Source organism: Pipra filicauda, unplaced genomic scaffold, assembly GCF_003945595.2.
Source record: "Pipra filicauda isolate LSUMZ 115617 unplaced genomic scaffold, ASM394559v2 scaffold35_size7292922_pilon, whole genome shotgun sequence".
Taxonomy (NCBI): domain Eukaryota; kingdom Metazoa; phylum Chordata; class Aves; order Passeriformes; family Pipridae; genus Pipra; species Pipra filicauda.
In genome coordinates, this window is record NW_024104487.1 from 430,902 (window position 1) to 451,087 (window position 20,186).

Below are 20,186 nucleotides of genomic sequence, written 5' to 3' on the forward strand. Positions count from 1 at the left end.
TACTGACAATAAACCAGTTCACTAGGGAGGCATAACATTGACTGGATAAAAGTTGAATAATCATTCTATGATAATTTACTGAAATTGGGTGCAATTTACTTTAAAATAGAAATTCCCTCTGCTGCCGATGTTGGACTTGGAAGCCTTTTACTGATAGAAGTGTGGCATTTGCTTTTATGAAGTAGCTGATCTTTGGAGATTCATTAAACCTCATTATTTTTTCTTATGTATATGTGACTGAATACTTACTCACTGAATGAGAGGAATGGGAAGAATAGGGTAGTCTGAAACAAGGCTCGACAGTCCTTCTCTTCCACCAATTCTCCCTGCTTTCGTGACTGAATTCACTAGAATTGAATTACTAAGGAAAGCCTTTATAATCTCTTTTTAAAATGGTGAGTGCTTCAGATGAGACTGCCTAGCATTGCCTTGATTTCTGTGTCTGGTTTTCATTGTGAATCAGATGTGTGCAGTCAGTCTGGCTCCCCCCAGCTTCAGTGGAAGTGAGGAGGAGGATCTGAGAATCCAGTCCCTTTTCAGTAGCCACTTCCCAACAGAGCACTCACAGAAAATAAACTGCAGTTTATCTAAATGGAAGTCATGGAACTGCATCCTGGTCCTAGATTTATTTTTTCTAATCTTTAGAAGAAGAGTATGTGGAAGTAGACATGGTTAACTAATTAGGTGCAAAACAATAGGAACAAAAATGTCACAGATTCCTCTGCTGTGTTCTTGCTACAACCTCCTTGCTGGAAATGGCAGCTATTAATATTTTATTGACTTGAACCTCTGAGGCAGATTCCAGATGTCACTACTTGATCATTGTGAACATATAAGGAAAAATAAATTCTGTCGTGGCAATGTTGAATTCCCATCTATGGCAACAATCATTACCAGCAGACAAATGCTCCTGTAGCTTTGTAGATGCCTTTTTTCCTCAGGTTGTGAGTATGCACACATGACCAATATGTTTGCAGAAAACATGGACAGATGGAAATAAAATAAAGTAGAGGAAAAGTCACAACATTTCATTATGGAATTGTATACTTTAAGAAATAGCTATTTCCTTTATTGTGTTCAGACCAGAATGGAGGTTAAGTTGACAGAACTTAAGAGACTGCTGCCTTCAGGGAAAAAATATCTGCTCTAATGGTTTTGAAAGCATGAATCACTTTATGCTAGTCAGTTCCAAGCAGTTGAGTACTGAAAAACTGATGTCTTAATAGTGTTGCAGTTTAGGTAAATGGGGCTGCTCAGGGTCCCATCTTGAAAGCCCCCCAAACACACTAGAGGTGCCTGTATGTGCTCTCTCCCTGTCCAACCAGTGCTGAAGATAACACCTGTTAGAGAAGTGGTGAGAATTGGCTGATGTCTACTGAGAATACGTGCAAAGAACAGATTTCCTCTGATTTCAAGGGAAAGTAATTTTCTTCAGTTGGATGGAACAATGACTTTCTCACTAATGAATATTACCTGTCACTTAAACTCTCGGCTACAGGTGGAAAATTCAGAAATTTATGATAAAAAGTTATCTCAGACTCCACGCTCCTTAAAATTGCAGCACTGCAGAAGTCAGAGAGCCAAGAATCCTTAGGACATGTCTACAGAGCATCTTTATTGCACACATTGTTTTGCATGCTACGTAAGCACTAAAAAATTAAGATTTTTCCTAGAAAAGATGAATTTTCCTCCCACACTGTATGAGGTTACAGTTCATGTTTCTTTCCTGAACTCCAAGGTGTAAGTCCACAGCTGGACTCAAAAACTAGCTGGAGATCTAGTTAGTGTTCGTGTTCTTAAATCTCTAGGGAACCCAGATTCTAACTGCGCAATAGCCATGACATTGGGGATGCACAGTAGTGTATATAGGCATAGTAGCAACTAAAATAACCCATAGACTGTCTTCTGTCCTAGAGGCCAAATGGTAAGGCACAATTTATGTGTTATTTATGTGTTCACACAAATAAACTCTTTTTATCTGTCAGAACAAAATGAGCAGATCCATACTGGCTACCACAGATGCTCCCTGGTTTGTGCTGCCCCAACAGTGTCTGGGACAGTGCTAGCTGATCTGGCCTTAACGTATGACAGAGACTGTAGTAAAAGTTAAACATTATCAATAATCATGTCGCAGTTTTTAGGAGGTGTCCCATCCAAGTATAAATGTACCATAAAAGTCTAGAGCACAAACAGCTGGCTGAGAAATCTGTCAGAAAACCAGGTACTATATTAAACATCACTTGCCTACACTTTAAATGAAGTTTATGACACCATTATGTTAAGACAAAACATTTCAGGGCTGATGTATTTTTCAAAAAATCATGTTCCTTTGCAAAATTCCCAGTCAGCTCTACTTCTGAGATTGCATGAGAAACTTCAGTTATCAAAAATATTACAAGCAGTTTTCTGACCCCATTATCTTGACATGCCTCAGACACTTATTCCAAGGGTCCTAGGGTACACAGTTGCCACAGAAAGTGAGGTACCTTTTTTTTTTCTGGAAGGCAAAAGGTTTGTTATACTGTCTATGCTAGAAAATGGGGGAAAAAATGCAGAATTCATAACGCAATATTATTGTTTTCATTTTACATACTCTGAAGTATATTTATTTTACACACAAATCTAAATGCTTCCTAGATTTTTATTTTCCTTAGGCATAATTATTTTTTTTTAGTGGGGTAGTTAGCTCTACCAAAAACACTCAACTTGTATTACAGAATTTCAGGAATCTATCATTGACCTGTACCCTCAATGCAGGTTCAGTTACAGTTCCTGACATTGTTTGTCTTTGGCGAATTTAACAGACCACGGTATTGTGATGATTTTCAGAACCATGCTATTGTGACCAGAATAGTTATGACTAAAGTGGCAAACCAGGTCATTCTATGTTTTCATAGATAAACCTATACTTTTATGTGCTCAATTTATCTTTTGCACAGAAAGCTGTGCTAACAGCACACAAAAATGAAACATGAAATATACTACATAAAATATACAATGCAAGTTTCAACACAAATTTGAAAAACAGTGATATCCTGGCTTTTTCTGCACTTTTTTTTTTTTTAAATATGTTTATCTCAATATCGAATTGAGGAAGTTGGCTGTATGTTTTATCATTCCCTATATTATATTCAGGAAAAAATTACCCTAACTCATGAACTGAGTTCCCTCATTCCAGAACTGGAGGTTCTTTTTGGGATATAATACAAAATGGCAAAATAATAGCTGTCACTTTTGTATATGGCAGAACAAGGCAGTACCGTAATAGCAGCAAGAATACTGTGCATGGTGACACTGAAGTATATCTGTATCTGGATGGGCTTTTTTAAATTTCTAAGGACCAACACTCATGTTAATTGTACCTTCAGAACTGGGTCAGGAATGGGGTTGGTGAACCTGGCACTTGACCAATGAGTTTTCAGTATGAAGATGTATTGCTTTTTGTCTAACTACATGTTGTAGCAGAATACTTATGATTACAGAAGCTTGTGATATTTATTGTTATTGCTATTCTTAGTATCAGTCTTACATCTAAAGCAAGCGTAATTTGCTTTCCCTACCATGCAAATTCATTTATATAGAAAGAAAATCAAATGGACTAGGCTCTTTATCCAGAATCTCTTCAAAACAAGAAACCTGTAGAGGTTCACCAAGACTAGGTAAATAGACCCCAGTCCAAGCCATCTAACCTGTGTATAGCTAGAATGTGTTCACATGTAGCTCTTCACATGCATGCCATGATAGTATCATAAATACAGGACTATACCAGTACCAGAAGAGAGGAATAATTTAAATGCCAGCTGTGGAAGGAAGCAAGTCAGCAAGCCAGCACCACCAGTCAGCACAGCACCACTGGCATACATAGCCCCAGGACGCCATGAGGCACTGAACCTGGGAAACTGTAATCTTATTACTTTATCATAATACTATCTACCCTACAGGGTCAACCAGAAACACAGTCCCCTGTGTGAAGGAATACTTATGAGATGGTGAAAAAGAATTCTCAGGAAACTTCCCTCAGACCTCAAAGTAATGAATCTAATGTTCATCTCTTTGTTATCAAAATTGCAACCTCCCTCTAAAAAGTCACGTTCACTGTTTGTCTTTGCTAGTGCAAGAAGGTCTGTGAGAGAGGCTTCTTCCTGTCTCAGCTCATGCTGGTGCTGTTTTCTTTCATTGTATCAGGGAAATAATCCTTTCAGAGACAATTCCATGTGCATTGTCGGGTAAGACTGTTTAAACCCAAATTCTCTCTTCTGAATTGAAGCAAACTATTTTTTCAGACAATTATCATATACCTTGGCTTTATAGAAACACAGTTCATTAAGGAGGGAAGATTTTAGGGAAATGAGTACAATTCTACTGACAAAGCTCCCTGCTTTATAAAAAATGTTTATGCTTTGATGTGTGCAATTCAATTTTTTACAAGAAGTAGTGAAGAAATGCAGGTAAAATTTGATAGAAGCAATAACAGATGAGATGTATAAGCATAAAAAAATCTCTTATAGCAATCCTTCAAAACACTAACGACATACGCTTTAGCATTATTGTCAAACAGAGAAACAGCAATATACTGTGCTCTGAGCCAATGTCAAAGATGTCTGAACCTGATGTTGCCTCTGCTAACACGGCACGACAGTGTTATTAAATTAACACTTTACAATGATTCATACCCTCTTCCCATTGTGCTGATTTTGCCCAATCCCACAGTGAAAAACCAGTCTTTTTAAAGTACCAATCTATATCATTAAGAACCAAGTTTCTTTCAGTCTGTATGTTGCCCTAGAAAACAACTTTGCCTTAATTAAATAATGTTATTTTTCTCCACTAGGTTCAAAGAGTCAAAACTTGACTAAAGCTCGTCTCCTTTCTCGCATATAAATATCCTCACTACTCTACAAGCACAGGAGAAGGTAGCTGATGTGCAAGGTATGTGTATGACATGCATGTGTGTAGAAGAGGTAGAGGCTACTGTCAGAAGGGAGATGGGGAAACAAAATTAGCATAGGTAGATCTAAGTGAGGGCAAGATGTGCTTCCTGCACAACTGAAGACCTTTATGATGGCTAGAGGAGACCAGAAAATTAAGAACTCAGAATAAGTTTACTGCTATATTTGAGGGTCAGATGTTTTGCAAGAGCTTTGCTGAACTAGCAGCAAATATATCTGATCTTTATCTTATTTTTTTTCCCCAGCATAGTACATTGTATGTATTTTGAGCACAGGAATGGAATATGCTGGTTTATTAGCAGAACCTGAAGGGTAATCAATAGGTGACTCTTCCTAAAAGATCAGTATTAACCATCTGAACTCAGTGAAGACCTTTACTACAGTACCAGTTCTTAGATTGTTTCTTTGCAGCTGTGACAAAAGGACTTGACAATTTAGTTTTAGCATTTCAACTTGCACAAGCCAGGGCCAACTTGTGTTTTGTTTGCTTCCACTCATGGATGCTTTGGGACTCACAGAAACACTATTTTGCTGCTTGCCTCATTCCTAGTGACATCATTAGTTAGGCAGCTTTATTTTTCATGCAGTCCTGTGACTCCCCCATCTCCTCTGCCTTTGCTCTTTTGCCTTTTCTCCTATCATGCAGTCTGTCCTGCTGATATACCTGCTGCACGATTCTTTTAGTCTTGCTCTATCATTTGCTGGTGTCTGTAGAGGAACTTCTAGCCTTTCTCTCTGCTCAGGTCTTATCAATATCTTCCCAAATAAAAAATAAAAAAAATTAAAACCACAAAAAAAAAAGTACTTTCCCCTTTCAAAAGGCTTGTTTTCCTTTTCTGCCCTAAATGCAGAAGTTTTACAAACCTTCTGTTTCTTTAACCTTTGCTGTCCTGCTGATGACCTATTTTCTCACTCTGAGTCTCAGCTTCAGAGGATCATCCTGCCTCTCCTCCCATGCCATATCCTCTCCTTGCTCCTGACAGTGTCTCAGTCTAAACTGAACCCACCTGAGATGATTTTCCACATCTTGCTTTATCTTTCCATTTCTACTTAGTTTCTTCCAGTGAAATTCAACTACTTCATTCTCTTGCAAGGCTCTCTGTGACTTGTCCCACCTGGCTTGTCCCCTCCTGTCAGTATGAGAGCGCACTGTTGATGAGCTACCATCTTCTTTTCAGTTACTTCATAAATTTCAAACTTTTACACACTTTCATCTTTTGCTGCCTTTAAGGAGAATTTTCTACCATATAATACAAAGTTTACTCATTCTGAATCATAGCCCTTTTTTTTTACTTTTCTATCATGCCTACAAAAAAGCTGAAAATGGTCAAACAGAATCACAGAATATGCCGAGTTGGAAGGGACCCACAAGTATCATCTCCAAGAGTCATACCATGTACCTGGTAGTATTGTCCAAATGCTTCTTGAACCATGTCAGGGTTGGTGCTGTGACCATTTCCCTGGGGAGCCTGTTTCAGTGCCCAGTCATCCTCTGGGTGAAGAACCTTTTTCTAATATCCAGCCTAAACATCCCTAACACAACTTCAGGCCATTCTCTTGGGTCCTGTCACTGCACCACAGAGAAGAGATCAGTGTCTGCCCTCACTCTTCCCTTCACAAGGAAGTTGTAAACTGCATGCAGTGAGGTCTTCCTCAGTCTCCTCTTCTCCAGGCTGAACAGACCAAGTGACCTCAGCCACTCATCATACGGCTTCCCCTCAAGGCCCTTCACCATCTTTGTTCCCCTCCTTTGAATGCTGTCTAATAGCTGAGTGTCTTGTATTGCAGAGAACAAAATTGCACACAGTAACAGGAGGTGCAATGAAATTGCAAACTAGTATTCTCTCTCCATCTTCCTATCTTTTCCTCCTTTTTTGTCCGTATGGGCTGGCTGGCTTGTTTTGTACTTCGAAGACTGGTTCTTTTCGACAGGTACTGCTGGTTTTGTTTTTGGTTTTGGTTTGGTTTTTTTTTGAATCATACTTCTTCAGCAGCGTCGAGAACCTTTAAGTAGTAGACTGTCAGAAACATATTTGAGCATGGAGGTCTAAAGCACATATAGACAGTCCAGTAAATAAATTCCTATGAGAGTACACTCTTACTCGCAATTCCTATCTCTCCACAAGGGCATGAGACTATTTAATGTCACCTGTGCTATGTTAACATTAAGGATTTTAAGAGTACCCTATTCTAATTATTATTAATCCTTGAGAGAAGCAGGGAACATTAATGCTATTCTACTGTTCTAAGTGCTTAAATACATACACAGACCACGTTTCCATAATATTTGATTACCTACAATGTTTAATGGAATTATCCTGGCAGCATCTTTCTGAAATATTTAAGAAACATTGTTTGTATTGTACAGACAATAATTGGCATGAATTAAGCACCCTGCCAAAGGTCATGTGGTAAGTCTGCAGCAGAGCAGATTTTGATGCTGGCATCCTAACTTCATAGATGTATTATTGCATCTTAGTAACACAGTTATGCTCCATGATGTTTAAATCAATTTGACAGCATCAGAGCTTGAAAAGTATTATGCATGATGCAGACTTTGCAGAGTCCCAAACATTATGCATTTACTGTAAATACTATGGATGGATAATTACATATTACAAATTTTAAAGCATGAAATAATAATTTTAATGACTGCATGAAGCATATACTCAAGTTTAAATACAGGAAGGAACAAAAAGGAATTAAGACTAATATACAGCACATAAAAGTCAGTGGACAGGATCACTATGAAAATGGTCAATATTTTTGTGTAACAGTTTACTTATAGTTTAATTTATTTGGTATGTAAATTACCATCAATAATGCAGATAAGTACCTAAGAAATGCTTTTCCTCCACTTATTTTACTGCAATAATATTACACAGTTCATCTTTTTGAGGTCTATATAACTAAAGCCCAAATTGGCTAAGGTGAGGCCTTCACATTAGTCTTATTCCCATAACTCGGGCACTTAGCTCTACTAAAATCAATAGATTTTTGAATGTGTAAGTGAGAAGTAAAAGACAAGCATACTAAATACCCTTAATCCTTTGCTGGCAAATAGATATAATTCTGTCACACTTATCTCCAAGGCTGATCTTTTATTTGCATATTTTCAGTTTTGATCTACAAATGGATTTTAATTTGTTGACTTTTGCAAGAACAGACTTGTGGGAGTGAGGGCAGGTCATGCATAATCAAAGAATAAAACTCAGGCAGAAGGAAAATATAGAGAATCTGAGCTCCATTTCTGTATGAAATGCAATTGCAATTGCTATAATTTCCTTGTACCACACAAAGGACTTACTGTACTTGGTGTCATCGGCATTTAGGGTTTTTTCAAGATATTCAAGAGATCTCTATCTATGCAAATGGTATAGAGTCTTATGAACTGAACATGAAAAATTTAGGCATGTTTTCCTCTCTGCAGCACTTGGGAAGAGGCACAAAGAGATGAAATGATTTTCCAAAGGACATTGTGGTAGACCTGGAAGCAGAACCCACTGATCTTAACCACAGCTCAGGGTCTGAACTGAAAAGATTTCCCCCTTCTGTTATAAAAAAAGGAGTTCAATAAAAAGTGCAATTGAAAAATATTGTACATGGGTTCTGTAGATATAACTAGACATTGATGTGGGGGGGGGGGGCTTGTGGACTGCGAGCTTATGACTCTTTTTCAGCTGTATGACTGAAAGGCTGGGATGCAAATACTATTTATACACAGAGTCAATGACCACCTTAAGCCCTGACGTTACATGCCAAGGTTAGCAGGTGTGTATAACCTGCACTGTGTCCCTCCCAAGTGCTGCCCTCTTCATGGTGAAGTGACAGCTGTACCTCCTATTGTTTAGGAATGGGTGGGAACTACCATTCAGCCTTCCACTCTGTAAATACTATACAGAATGAAACTCAAATAGTTGCAAATCAAATCCCCATTAGTATCACTGACCTCATTCTTTACCTGGAAGAATTCTCTCCAGAGATCAGTAATTTAAGTATATCTATCCCTGATAACCCAGTAGGCCTGAAAATGAAATAGCTTCTCTAATGTAAGCAACAAGAATCAATAACCATTAAGCACATAAGTATGTTTTATTGTCTGAAGCATATGGGTATACAAGTCATATACCAGTTCATTTTGGTAATTTGTAGGCACCATGGACAGGCAGAGCTGTGGTCCTTGCAGAGCATACGGATTCGGCCAGGTGCTCAAGATGTCGTAGCTCTGTAAATGAGACTTCCCTGGGAGAGAACAGTTGAGTGGAGAGTTTTACCTGGTATGTGAGCATAGGCTACATTAAGGGTTAGTTTTGTTCAGTAAAACAATTGAATTAGCTGTGGCAAAGTGATGCCTTTTTTCTGCATGTATCAGCAAAGCATTAAATAACTGTTGCTGTCAAAGTGTGATGAAGCTAAGATCTCATCTTTGCAGATTCAGCTATGATTCACCAAGAATTGGAGAGGGCAGGAAATGAGGGAATTGTTCCATAGAAATACAGAATCCCAGAATTTTTAGGGTTGGAAGGAACCTCTGGAAATCATCTAGTCCAACCCTCCTGCCAAGGCAGGGTCATCTAGAGCAGGTTATCCAGAGCTGAGTCCAAGTGGGTTTTGAATTTCTCCAGAGAGGAAGAATCCATAATCTCCCTGGTCAGAGCCAGTGCTCTGCCAGCCTCAATATAAAGAAGTTCTTCTTCATGTTGTGATGGAACTTATTCTGTTTTAGTTTATGGCCATTACCCCTCCTTCGGTCACTGGGCACCACTGAAAAGAGTCTTGCACTACCCTCTTGAGATATTTATGTGTGTTACTGAGATCCCCTCTCAGTCTTCTCTTCTCTAGACTAAACAGGCCCAGCTCCTTCAGTCTCTCCTCATAAGAGAGAAGTTCCAGAGCCCTAATCATCTTTGTGGCACTCCACTGGACCCTCTTCTGTACCACCTTTCTTTCTTGAACTGTGGAGACCAGAACTGAATACAGTACTCCAGATGTAGTCTCATTAGGCCCAAGGAGAGGGGGAGGATCACCTCCCCGACCTGCTGACCACACTCTTCCCAATGCATCCCAGGATACCACTGGCCCTTCTGGATCTCTCCAGATGTTTTCCCAGAGCCCAGGGTTTCACAGAAAGCAGAGAAAATCTGGCCTTTGACGGTTCTATTCAGTTCCATATATCTGTGTGCTGCAGGACACGCCCACAAAACATGTTTGTTTATTTTACAGCACTGCAAGCCTGCAAAGCTGTACTTAAGAACGAAAGAGATTCCCCTTCCTTGCATTCACTCAGAATCCCTTTCTCTCTTTAACTTGCTGGAAGATGGTAATATGCAGAGATAAAGTGATAGCAATGTGACCTAGTCTGAAAAGAATTAAGCGAGAGGTATGGATATGAAGAACAGATTAAAAATTGACTTAACATGGTGTGTTGCACTGAGATTTTGGTGCTGATTCACTTCAGAGAGGCAACTACCACAATAACTGAGTAAAGAAGCAGTAGAAGCTTTTCAAAATAGATTTCCATAAACATGAAAAAAAAATATGACATCAACTGAGCAAGATGTAATGTGCTGACATGGGAATGGCTACAAGACAGATATAAATGTGCATTATGTGGTCATTTTTTTGCATATGTGATACAAGAATTGATATATTGTTAGGCTCTACAGAGGCTATAGTCTTCCACAAACATCACCCAATGCAATAAGTGCTCTGTGTCATGGGACAAAGGAGTGATTGTGGCTGCTTTGCTGTCCTTATTATCACTGTGGGTTATTCTAGCCCTGCTTTGCGTACACATAAATGCTAAATACCCAAACTGGGATAATTCTTTATTTATCAGAGCATTTTATTCAACACATTAGTTTGGAAATAATTTTTTCCTATTTTGAAGTTTTTCTAAACCATGAGCATTCTGCTGGTTGATGTATAGAGACCACCAAACTGAATTTTCTATTACTTCAGTGTGAGCTAAACTAGCAATTTTTTCCAGTTATTTTTTTAACCTGAACAAAATACACTCCTCAGGTGAAGCTGGCAAAATATCTATGCATCATCACATCTATCTCTCTACTATTCTAAGGCTGGTACTACAAAATGAATGCCACCACTGTGCACACTGGGGACTCCCCTGACTTTTTGGATTATGTAACTTTCTGGTTGTCTTAATTGCTATTTTGTTTAAGAAGTAGGAGAAATGAAAAGTCTCCAAAATCTCACCCTTAAAAATCTAGAATCTATGTTTACTTACACAAAATTGGCAGCAGCATTTTTATGATGCACAGTCTCGTGTTGTTTGCTTCTGGGACACATTTCTCTGAGGTGAGAAGTTCTCTTGGAGACTATGAGATTTTTTGCACCTCATCAGGAGAATATCTGTCTGGAATCCTTGAAATATTTCACAGCCCACCTTAAGACTTGCTTTTTAGAAAGTACAAACCATGAAGGCCTTATAGTTTTTATCTTAGCTGTCATATTCTTTTCACTCTCCACTGCAATTATCACATCTACATGAAGCCTAACCTTCTGTAGTTGCATTACCTGTGAGCTTACAGCCAAGCAGTACAAAATAAACTCAGTATAATGTTTCCAAAGGCAGATATAAGTGGTCCTCAATGAAGCAGGATAACTTTGTAACTTTTTGTCTGTAGGCAGTAGAAAGCATCCTTAAAAACATGCTGCAGTGCCACCGGTCCATGAAAAAGCCAAGGTCAGCGTTAGCATGATCATTGTCATGAACGTACAGAAATACAAATAGAAAACAAGTATCCAATTCACAGGTTGAAATTTAGGTTTACAAGTAAAGTACGATTTCTATTTAAGTGTCCATAAAAGAAAATTGAAGGGAAAGATTAATTTTTTTCTACTAACTGGAGATAGGTCAGATCTAATGCTTGGGTTTGTTACAGCTAATTTGCTGGAAAACAAGCAGTATCTGCTCTTCTTCCTTTGTGTTATATGTCACTGAGTAGTACCAGGTAATTCTTCTGTTTCTCATAACATTTCATATGATAGTGAATTTAGACTAGCATTTCTATTAGAAAAAGAACCCCATGACCACAACTGGGAATGCAAAAGTAATGGAAACAGTAGTCAAGCACCAGATTTGGAAAACTGACCCACACAAGCAACTCTTTACTTATGGTAATCATGTAAGTGATTAACACGATTAGATTAACACAAATGGAAATATAATGCAGATGTAGTTGGCTACAGCTGGCAAAATACCAATGGTTTGTTATTTTGAACCATTACGCTGACTTGAAAAGAATGACTCTAGAAACACAGCTCTATTTAAACACAGAAACACTGAAAACCTTGTTGCATCAGGAACAGAATTGACCTTGAACTATATATTCCTTAAGTTTCTTGTTCATCATTCATTAAATTAAAAAAAAAAAAGGGTAGAAAAATTGTCCTAGTTATCTCCTTTTGATGGCTTAAAGGTAGGAAGGCTCTACAGAGGAATCTGGATTGATGGGCTGAGGCCAATGGCATGAGGTTCAATAAGGCCAAGTGCTGAGTCCTGCATTTGGGTCACAACAACCCCAGGCAGTGCTACAAGCAGAGTGGCTGGAGAGCAGCCAGGTAGAAAGGGGCCTAGGGGTCCTGGTCAACAACTGGCTGAACATAAGCCAGCCATATGTCCAAGTGGTCAAGGAGGCCAATGGCATCCTGGCTTGTGTCAGGGCAGAATCAAGCTTGCACCAGGGAAGGTTTAGGATGGATATTAAAAAAAAGTCTTTGCCGAAAGGATTGTCAAACATTGGAACAGGTTGCCCAGGTTAATGGTTCAGTGACCTTTCCTGGAGGTATTTAAAAGATGTGTAGATGTGGCACTAAGTACAGGGTTTATTGTTGAGCTTGGCAGTGCTGGGTTGAGGGTTGGACTTGATGATCTTAAAGGTCTTTTCCAATCAAAATGATTCCATGAAGCTATAATTCCATGAGTTAAACTTGAGTGATAACAAACACTGGGGAATAGACAGATGGAAAAGCTGCTCACTTTTTTGGGTAACTGTGGCCCCCAGTATATATTGTTCCCTGAAAACAAGTGGCTTTCATCCCTTTGAAATTTTCTGCAGTGTAACAGTGGATTCTTATACTCCTAAAAAAGATTTAAGATTTCTGGGTTTGATTTTCATTCATATACAACATTTTTTTTTGGAAAACTTTTCCCATTGTACTCCAATGCCTATGGATTAATATGGTTAAAGAGAAATTGATGAGATTTGAGTCCTGCACACTGATCAGTGAATCTGTTTTTACTGTTGGATTTTCTTTTATATTCAATTTGGCTTTCACAACAATAGCTGTAACTTCTTGTTATGTCACGAGTTATATACTATAGTGTCATTTGAATGTAACCTGCTATCAGAGGCTTGTGGGACACTCAGTGGTCAAAATCGAGGCCAGGAAAGCAGAGTGTATCATGTCAGCAGTTCTTAGAAGAATAATAAGTATGTATGTTGGAGGTTTTTGCATGTAGGTATCTCAAACTAGTTGAAAGAGAACAGAATTTCATAACTAAACTAAGACTTAGAGCCAGGGTTTGTGAATGAACGTCACAATCCTCTGCTATTCCGATAATGACAAGAAGAAATCCAGAAAAGATGGTGGAAGTGAAGTTATCTATAAACACTTACTGCAAGGAAGATCTGAAGAGAACTGTGAGCCACCTCTATGTACTGATATTCAAGAAAACACCCCGAGACAGTGATATAACGATGATCCTCTGGTGCCCAGTCTGGTGCTGGGGTTACTGAGGTCACGGTGCAGCCTGGCCCATTCTCCATCCACCAAGAACGATGCATTGAGATATTAAAAGTCAGAATGAGGTCTGTTTCCTGCAAAAGAATAAGTGAAGAATTAATGAATGGGGATGATACTCCAATCTCAAATGCCTCAGCAAGAGATTTCTCAGCATGCATAAAGAAGCAAAGAGCAGCGATAAAACTGCACTGTCACATGAAAGTTAGTGGAACTTGCTTGCTGCAAGCAGAAGTAGCTGTACCTTGGCAGGCAGAAATTCTCTGGGGCAGAAAAATAATCCTGCAAGCCAGGATCTCTTCCTAGACATTATGGTAGTCTAGACTATAGTAGTAATTTCTGTTACATCACCCATTTTCTGGTAGATACCATAAGGATTGATGGATATGCACACCTACATAGCAACCCTCCTCTGCTCAGTTCGTAGAAATATGGCCTATGTTTTGTTGGTCTGATGTACCAAACTATACAAGAATCCTAAGGTATCAAAATTTCATAGACTTTGATATGCATGGAACAACTGCAAGGAGTTTTGTCTAATGGACCTGTGGTAGCTCTACTGAAATATTGGAGAAGATGTAAAAAAGGATTCTGTGCATTTTCTTACAGGTGAAACCTCTTTGTAATGCTTCTCTCAGATTTCTAATTTCCTAGGAGCATGTAAGGAAATAGTGAGAGTTGCCTTGTCTAAAGATTACTTGGCTTGTTAAAAAGCAGGGGCGGAGGCATGCAACCTTTAACTCCCATACAGCTAGTGTGATGGAGTAACTAGTCAGCCATGCTTTCCATTAAGATTGCATTTATAAATAGTTCATAAAGGATTAATAAATTATTAATATACATCATAAACAATACTACTAATATTACTTTCATAAATTATACGTGGTGGCACATTACTTGAGGGTGTTACACATAGTTATAACAAAACTATGGACTCTGTGGATTCTGTAATAGCCTACAGTGTTTACCAACACTTTATGAATAATTTATAACTGTAACCTCATTGTAAAGTGTGACTATCTAGTCTGCGTGCACATGTGCTCAGTCATGCAAAAAAAAATTGCTTTTAAGTAATGTTTTTTGCAGAGCCAAACTCTCCCCACACCTAACCTACATTTTTTTCAACCTGTTGATGTCATTAATAATTAAGATTCTCATAAAGATTTTAAAATGTAACTATTTAATTAAGTTTACTGTGCCAAAAGGAATAGAATGCCTTTCTGTAGCAGATACACTATATCCACTTTCCCTCTCTTCAAAACAGTAATTTTTTCAGTCCCACTTATTTTCCATTTTTGCACTAACTCATAAAAAGGCAACTCCACCCAGAGAGGTTTTGGAAAATGTCGCACGTCACTTGATCTGTGATTACCCTAGACACTGAAATGGAGCTGAATGTTTTTTCTCTAAGTTGCAGTTCTTCACCAAAAGTACAGAAATTTTGTACATTAAAAAAAAATCGATTACTGCGCTGCATAAGCATGTACAGCTAGCAGATGGCAGAAAGGACCTTAAATATGCTCGTGATGAATAATTACCCTCCATTCTCACAACAGGCCAATCCAGCAAATAATAAACTGTAAGAGAAAATGTAAAACGCTCGTAAGAATTTAGTCAGGCAATTAACTTCAAGCATTGGAAGGTAATCAAAGCAACAGTGAATTATTAAACTACACAAATTTTTCCCAAATGTATATATTTACGTATGGCTGTAAGTCTTCATCTCCAACAAACCTCTCCTTTCTCTGGAACCCCACCTACCAAAGCTGTAGACACTGGAAATGTCTGCCATGTGTTTCTTGGAAATTGATACTTTTACCTTACACCCAAGCTTGAAAATTATTTTTTTTTCTAGAGTCAGGGCCCCTCAAGTAGAACACTAGTCTTCTTACCTGGAGTAAGAAGTTAAATAATGGGTATCTTTGGAGTAACTTTTCTTAAAGTACCATATTTATTTCTAAATAACTAAAATTGGAATCCATCATGTTATTGTCAAAAGAACTTTCAGCCGTTCTAGTTACCATGGAAAATTCTTAACCTCTAGTCTCTTATCAGAGATGTAGCACAAATGAATAGAACTCATTATCTGTCTCTATTTTATCACCTGCAATACCTTCAGAGGAATCATGATGGACTAAAAATATTTTAGGAAGTACAGAGAAGGGATGAAAAATGTATTCCTTGAAAAAGAATGGGATAAACTGTCTTGCAGGAACTGAGTGTTTGTTATGCATCTGCCAGATGCAGAGAAAATGGATCAGGAGGAGCTAAACATAAAAATTCAGAACTGGGCTCTGTGGGTAGAAGATCATTGCTCTAGAGGCAATTATTTTTGCTTACAAAGGGTACAGTAATCCAAAACTTTACAAGTCAAAAGCACATGTAAATTTCCAAATTACACTGGGAAATATAATCACATATTCAAATAACTACATATGTAAATAAAACTTCGCAAAATCTAGCTTTCCTCCATCCCTGAATTTATCCCCAGGTGATTTTCTGAAATAATTTGTAATATTTACAAAATTCCTTTTCTCTCAAATCATCTTTTGGCAGTTAAGTTGAATGTTGTGATTAGGACTAAATAATGTTGTTTTGTTCAGAAATAGTCTTCGAATGCTTATTAGTGAAACAATTACAGATATTTATCAGGTCTATATTCTATTTCTTACTCTGAATAATCAGTAAAATGCTGTGTAGTTTCCCTTGGTCATAAAATAGACTTAATATCTGGCACAGAAATACTATATTCCTTAACTCTTTATAATAATAATAAAATAAATCCTACTGAAAGTCCCAACTTCAAATCTTAAAGAACTTTGAATAATGCAGTTGAGAAGGCTTTCAAGGAGCAGTTATCACACATTGAACCAGTTAACAAAAAAAGATCAACATCAGAAAGCAAAACAATAAGCAGATATGAAATCTAGTTCCAGTAAGATTAGACATCATCCATGGCTCAGGTCCAACTTGGATGGATTAAGAATGATAATGAAATAAGATTTTGACAAGTCAATGTGTAAGTTAGACCCTGTAAATTCCTATCCCCCAAATATGTGGGACGAGAATAAACGTAGAAGGAGCCTATTAATTACAAAATCAGCTGCTGCACAGTTAAATCTTCTCAGGTATAAATTGTTATGCACTTTGAACTTGTCTATAACCTTCAAACCATGTTTCCCTACATGTAACCATATTAGCAGAGCAGTTCCTGTTACTCAGTATTGAAGGTCACCTAGCTTACGAAAATGTTTCTCTTAGTGAGAAAGCTATTAAAGACTTGAATCCCCTTGTAGAACTGTGGAAGCCAACAAAGGGATGATGTATCTATCATTAACATCTCTTATACTGACAGCATTTAGAGCTATTTTTGGACAAACTCTGCTTGCTATTTACTTTGTTCCCTGTTTGAATACAGTTTTAGTGGACACAGACAAAGTCTACACCAGAGTCTGCAGATTTACTATACTCTCCAGTGTATTTGTCGTCTGTTTTCTTTCCAACATCTGTGGCTCAAACTTTGTTCAGAGAAATGCAGAAAAATGGTCTGATAAGCCTTGAAGCTATGAAAACTAACAAGAATTGTTGATACACATTGCATAAGCCAACATGTTGTTGTTCACAGTCTGTATGTCAAGGAAGATTTCATTATCCTAAATTCAACAAACAGCTGCTTCCTTCGTGGGCACAGAAATACATCTGTATGGGCTTTATTGCCAATCACTGTTCTTCTTTTGTAAGTTCTGCTGGTATTTGTAAAGCTTGTTAATGAAAATTGATGCATTAAAGTAGATTTTGCTATTTATCAAAGAGGAAAAAGACAGAGGAAAATATTTAATAGGACATCTTTGCTGACATTCTGAAGATGTGTTGGTATTTGTAGTGGTCAGTACTGCCAGATAAGGCAAAGCCTGGACTTTGGAGGTCTCGGAGACACAGATCTCAGAGATTAGGATCTGAGACATCTTCAAATTAAATCTGTAATTTTATTTCAGTTTAGTTTGTAAAAAAATGTTGAACTCTGATGGTTTTGTGCCTGTGTTTAACACAGTAGATAACTTTTGCTGGGGTTAACTGCACAGTACATAAAATTTTCTGGCTGAGGACAGCTGAGTACAGAGCATGGCAGCAAAAAGCTTTGTAAGAGATTCCAGAAAAAGAATACAAGCTTCTCTGTAATAAACAGCATCAGGAGTACAGCAGTGCTTAAAAGGAAAATAACTCTGTGTGCATTGTACTAGCATTAGTACATATTAGTAAGTATACTATGTCTATGCAGTAATTACACTATATTACTCTTTCAATCAGTTTTGTTGGTTGCACCTTAGAGAAGCTGATTCCAGACAGTGCTGTGAGAAAAAAGAGTTAGCAGTGATTCAGAATGATTCTCCTTAAAAGTCCAGGAGATCTCACAGACTCAGGGAAGTTAAATTGTACTGACTTCAATGGTTGTGGCTTGCTGTGTCATGGGAAATATTTCTTCCATTTTTCTAATTGGAATTGCTGAAATCTCTGCAAACCTGCCAAGCTTTTATACAACTTTTGTCAAATACAACCATGTAACCACTTGTTTCATTTATCAAACTCAAACTAGCAAGAACAGGCTGCTTGGAGACTGAATGATCACATAAGGTTTCAGTGATAAAAGATCTGAGTCTGAAAGCATTTGTAGTTCTGGATGCCTCGGATGCACAGAGGCCTCTACGGGCATTTTTTTCTTCTGTTATCTCACTTATTCCACTAAAACTAACTCCCACCAGGCAGTACCATTTTCTCATGCAAGCAGACCTGTTCTTGTCTAAAGAAAAAATCTGTCCTCGTTGAAGAGCCAAAACAGAGCTTGTCAGTTGTGGGGTTTTTTTCCTTTTTTCTTTTCTGTTACAACTGAACTGATTTTTTAGCCTTCCCAATTTTTGTATGTGTGTAATGCTTTCTCTTTCATTTGAATTTTTTTTCAGTAACCTAGAATCACATTCTTTAATTTCCTCTTGTAAAAAAATTTTGTACCAGTATAATTTAAAATTGGATACAGAATTTAATTTACATATGCCATTAATCAGATAAGATTTAACCAGTCTGAATCTACCCAACAGATTTACTTCTGAAGTTTGTCAATGAAAATGAGCAAAATTTGTCTCACTGATAGCCTTTTTCAGTATTCTGTTAAAAAAGCTCCAAATGTATCTTAGGTGATTTCCAATTTACTAATGCACTTCCAAACAATTCAGTAAATTATAGATACCAGTACGAAGGAGATGACTCAGAAGTCCTGATTTTCTACTCTAAAAAGAAACTAGAGTGTTATGTTAATAAAATACTATAAAATAATTAGAATGAAATTATTAGAGCTGCAATTAATGTTATCTTAATTTATATCTCCATATTTTTCTAGTAATTAAATATGTACACTGACAAGCCTAACAATTTTAATCTTCTCTGTTTCTACTCATTAAAAAAAGATACCTGCTAAGCTCCAGAATATTATTTTAATCAGTTCAGTGGCACCAACATTTTTTATTAACATCCTTCTTAAATTTTTTTTATCTATTAATTTCTTCAACTAAAATATAAAAAGAAAGTAGAAACTTTCAGTCTGTATTGCAAGGTTAACATGATTGTCACTGTCCCATGAATATTACTCTCCCGTGAATGTTTGTCATATTTAAACTGAATATTTTTCGACTAAGAATGTTCTGGGCTAAGATCCACTGATTTTTTCCCTTGTGCCGAACAAGAGAATTAAGCCCTTCCTGGTAGCCTAATGTCAAGTAACATGGGGACTGAGAAGTTCAAGTCACATAGAAATTTTAATTTAGCTAAGGTACGTATTTAGTGAAGATCCTGAGAACTAGAATTTTTGCAGTTTCTTGGAAAATTACTTTCTGGAGGATGTAAGCTTGTGCAGTGAAAAAATACACTGAAATAGGCAGCTGAGCAGAGGCATTCACATTGAAGAGTAGTAGCTAACTGTGGAATCCTGTTTATTTCTCACTGTGCAGTAATCAAGGATATCATTCTGGAATTGAGAAAATTTGTTTAAGGAAATTGAGTTAAATGTAATACCTTGCTTTGAAAAATTGCCATTCTCTGACAAAGACAGCTTGTCTCCAAGCCATGTTAATGTGGGTGTACAGCAGAGAGTTTTCCAGTCTCAGGTGTTCTACATTGTTCTACTATTCTTAGGGTTACCAGATCTTACAAACCAACAACCCCTAGCTTTTTTCACTGCAAGAGACAAATCTATTCTAAATTTTGGATTAAACCTGAAAGTACAAAAATGCAATTTAAATATTTACTGTTGTAACTAGAAGATGGTAATCCTACAGATATCTTAGAGAGTAAAGTTTCTGCTTCAAGGTGGAACTGAATGGCTTGATTTAGGGCTTGATTCCAGAGCTGGAAACAGGGTAATGACACAAGAGCTGGAAACAGGGTGGTGACACAAGAGTTGGAAACAGGGTGGTGGCACAT

The 20,186-nt window shown here is 37.6% G+C and overlaps 1 protein-coding gene across 1 annotated transcript in view; it reads right to left on the bottom strand.

Annotated features, from left to right (window-relative positions):
- Nucleotides 1-9,108: 9,108 nt before the first annotated feature.
- LOC113983777 (sodium/potassium-transporting ATPase subunit beta-1-interacting protein 2-like) overlaps nucleotides 9,109-20,186 on the bottom strand; it is a 353,974-nt gene continuing 342,896 nt past the window's right edge. Inside the window, exons 5-6 of the mRNA XM_039384537.1 lie at nucleotides 13,592-13,792; nucleotides 9,109-9,191 (exon numbers count right to left, since the gene is read on the bottom strand). Of these exons, the coding sequence (XP_039240471.1) occupies nucleotides 9,159-9,191; nucleotides 13,592-13,792 (234 nt within the window). The 3' untranslated portion in view covers nucleotides 9,109-9,158. The remainder of the gene's footprint in view (nucleotides 9,192-13,591; nucleotides 13,793-20,186) is intronic.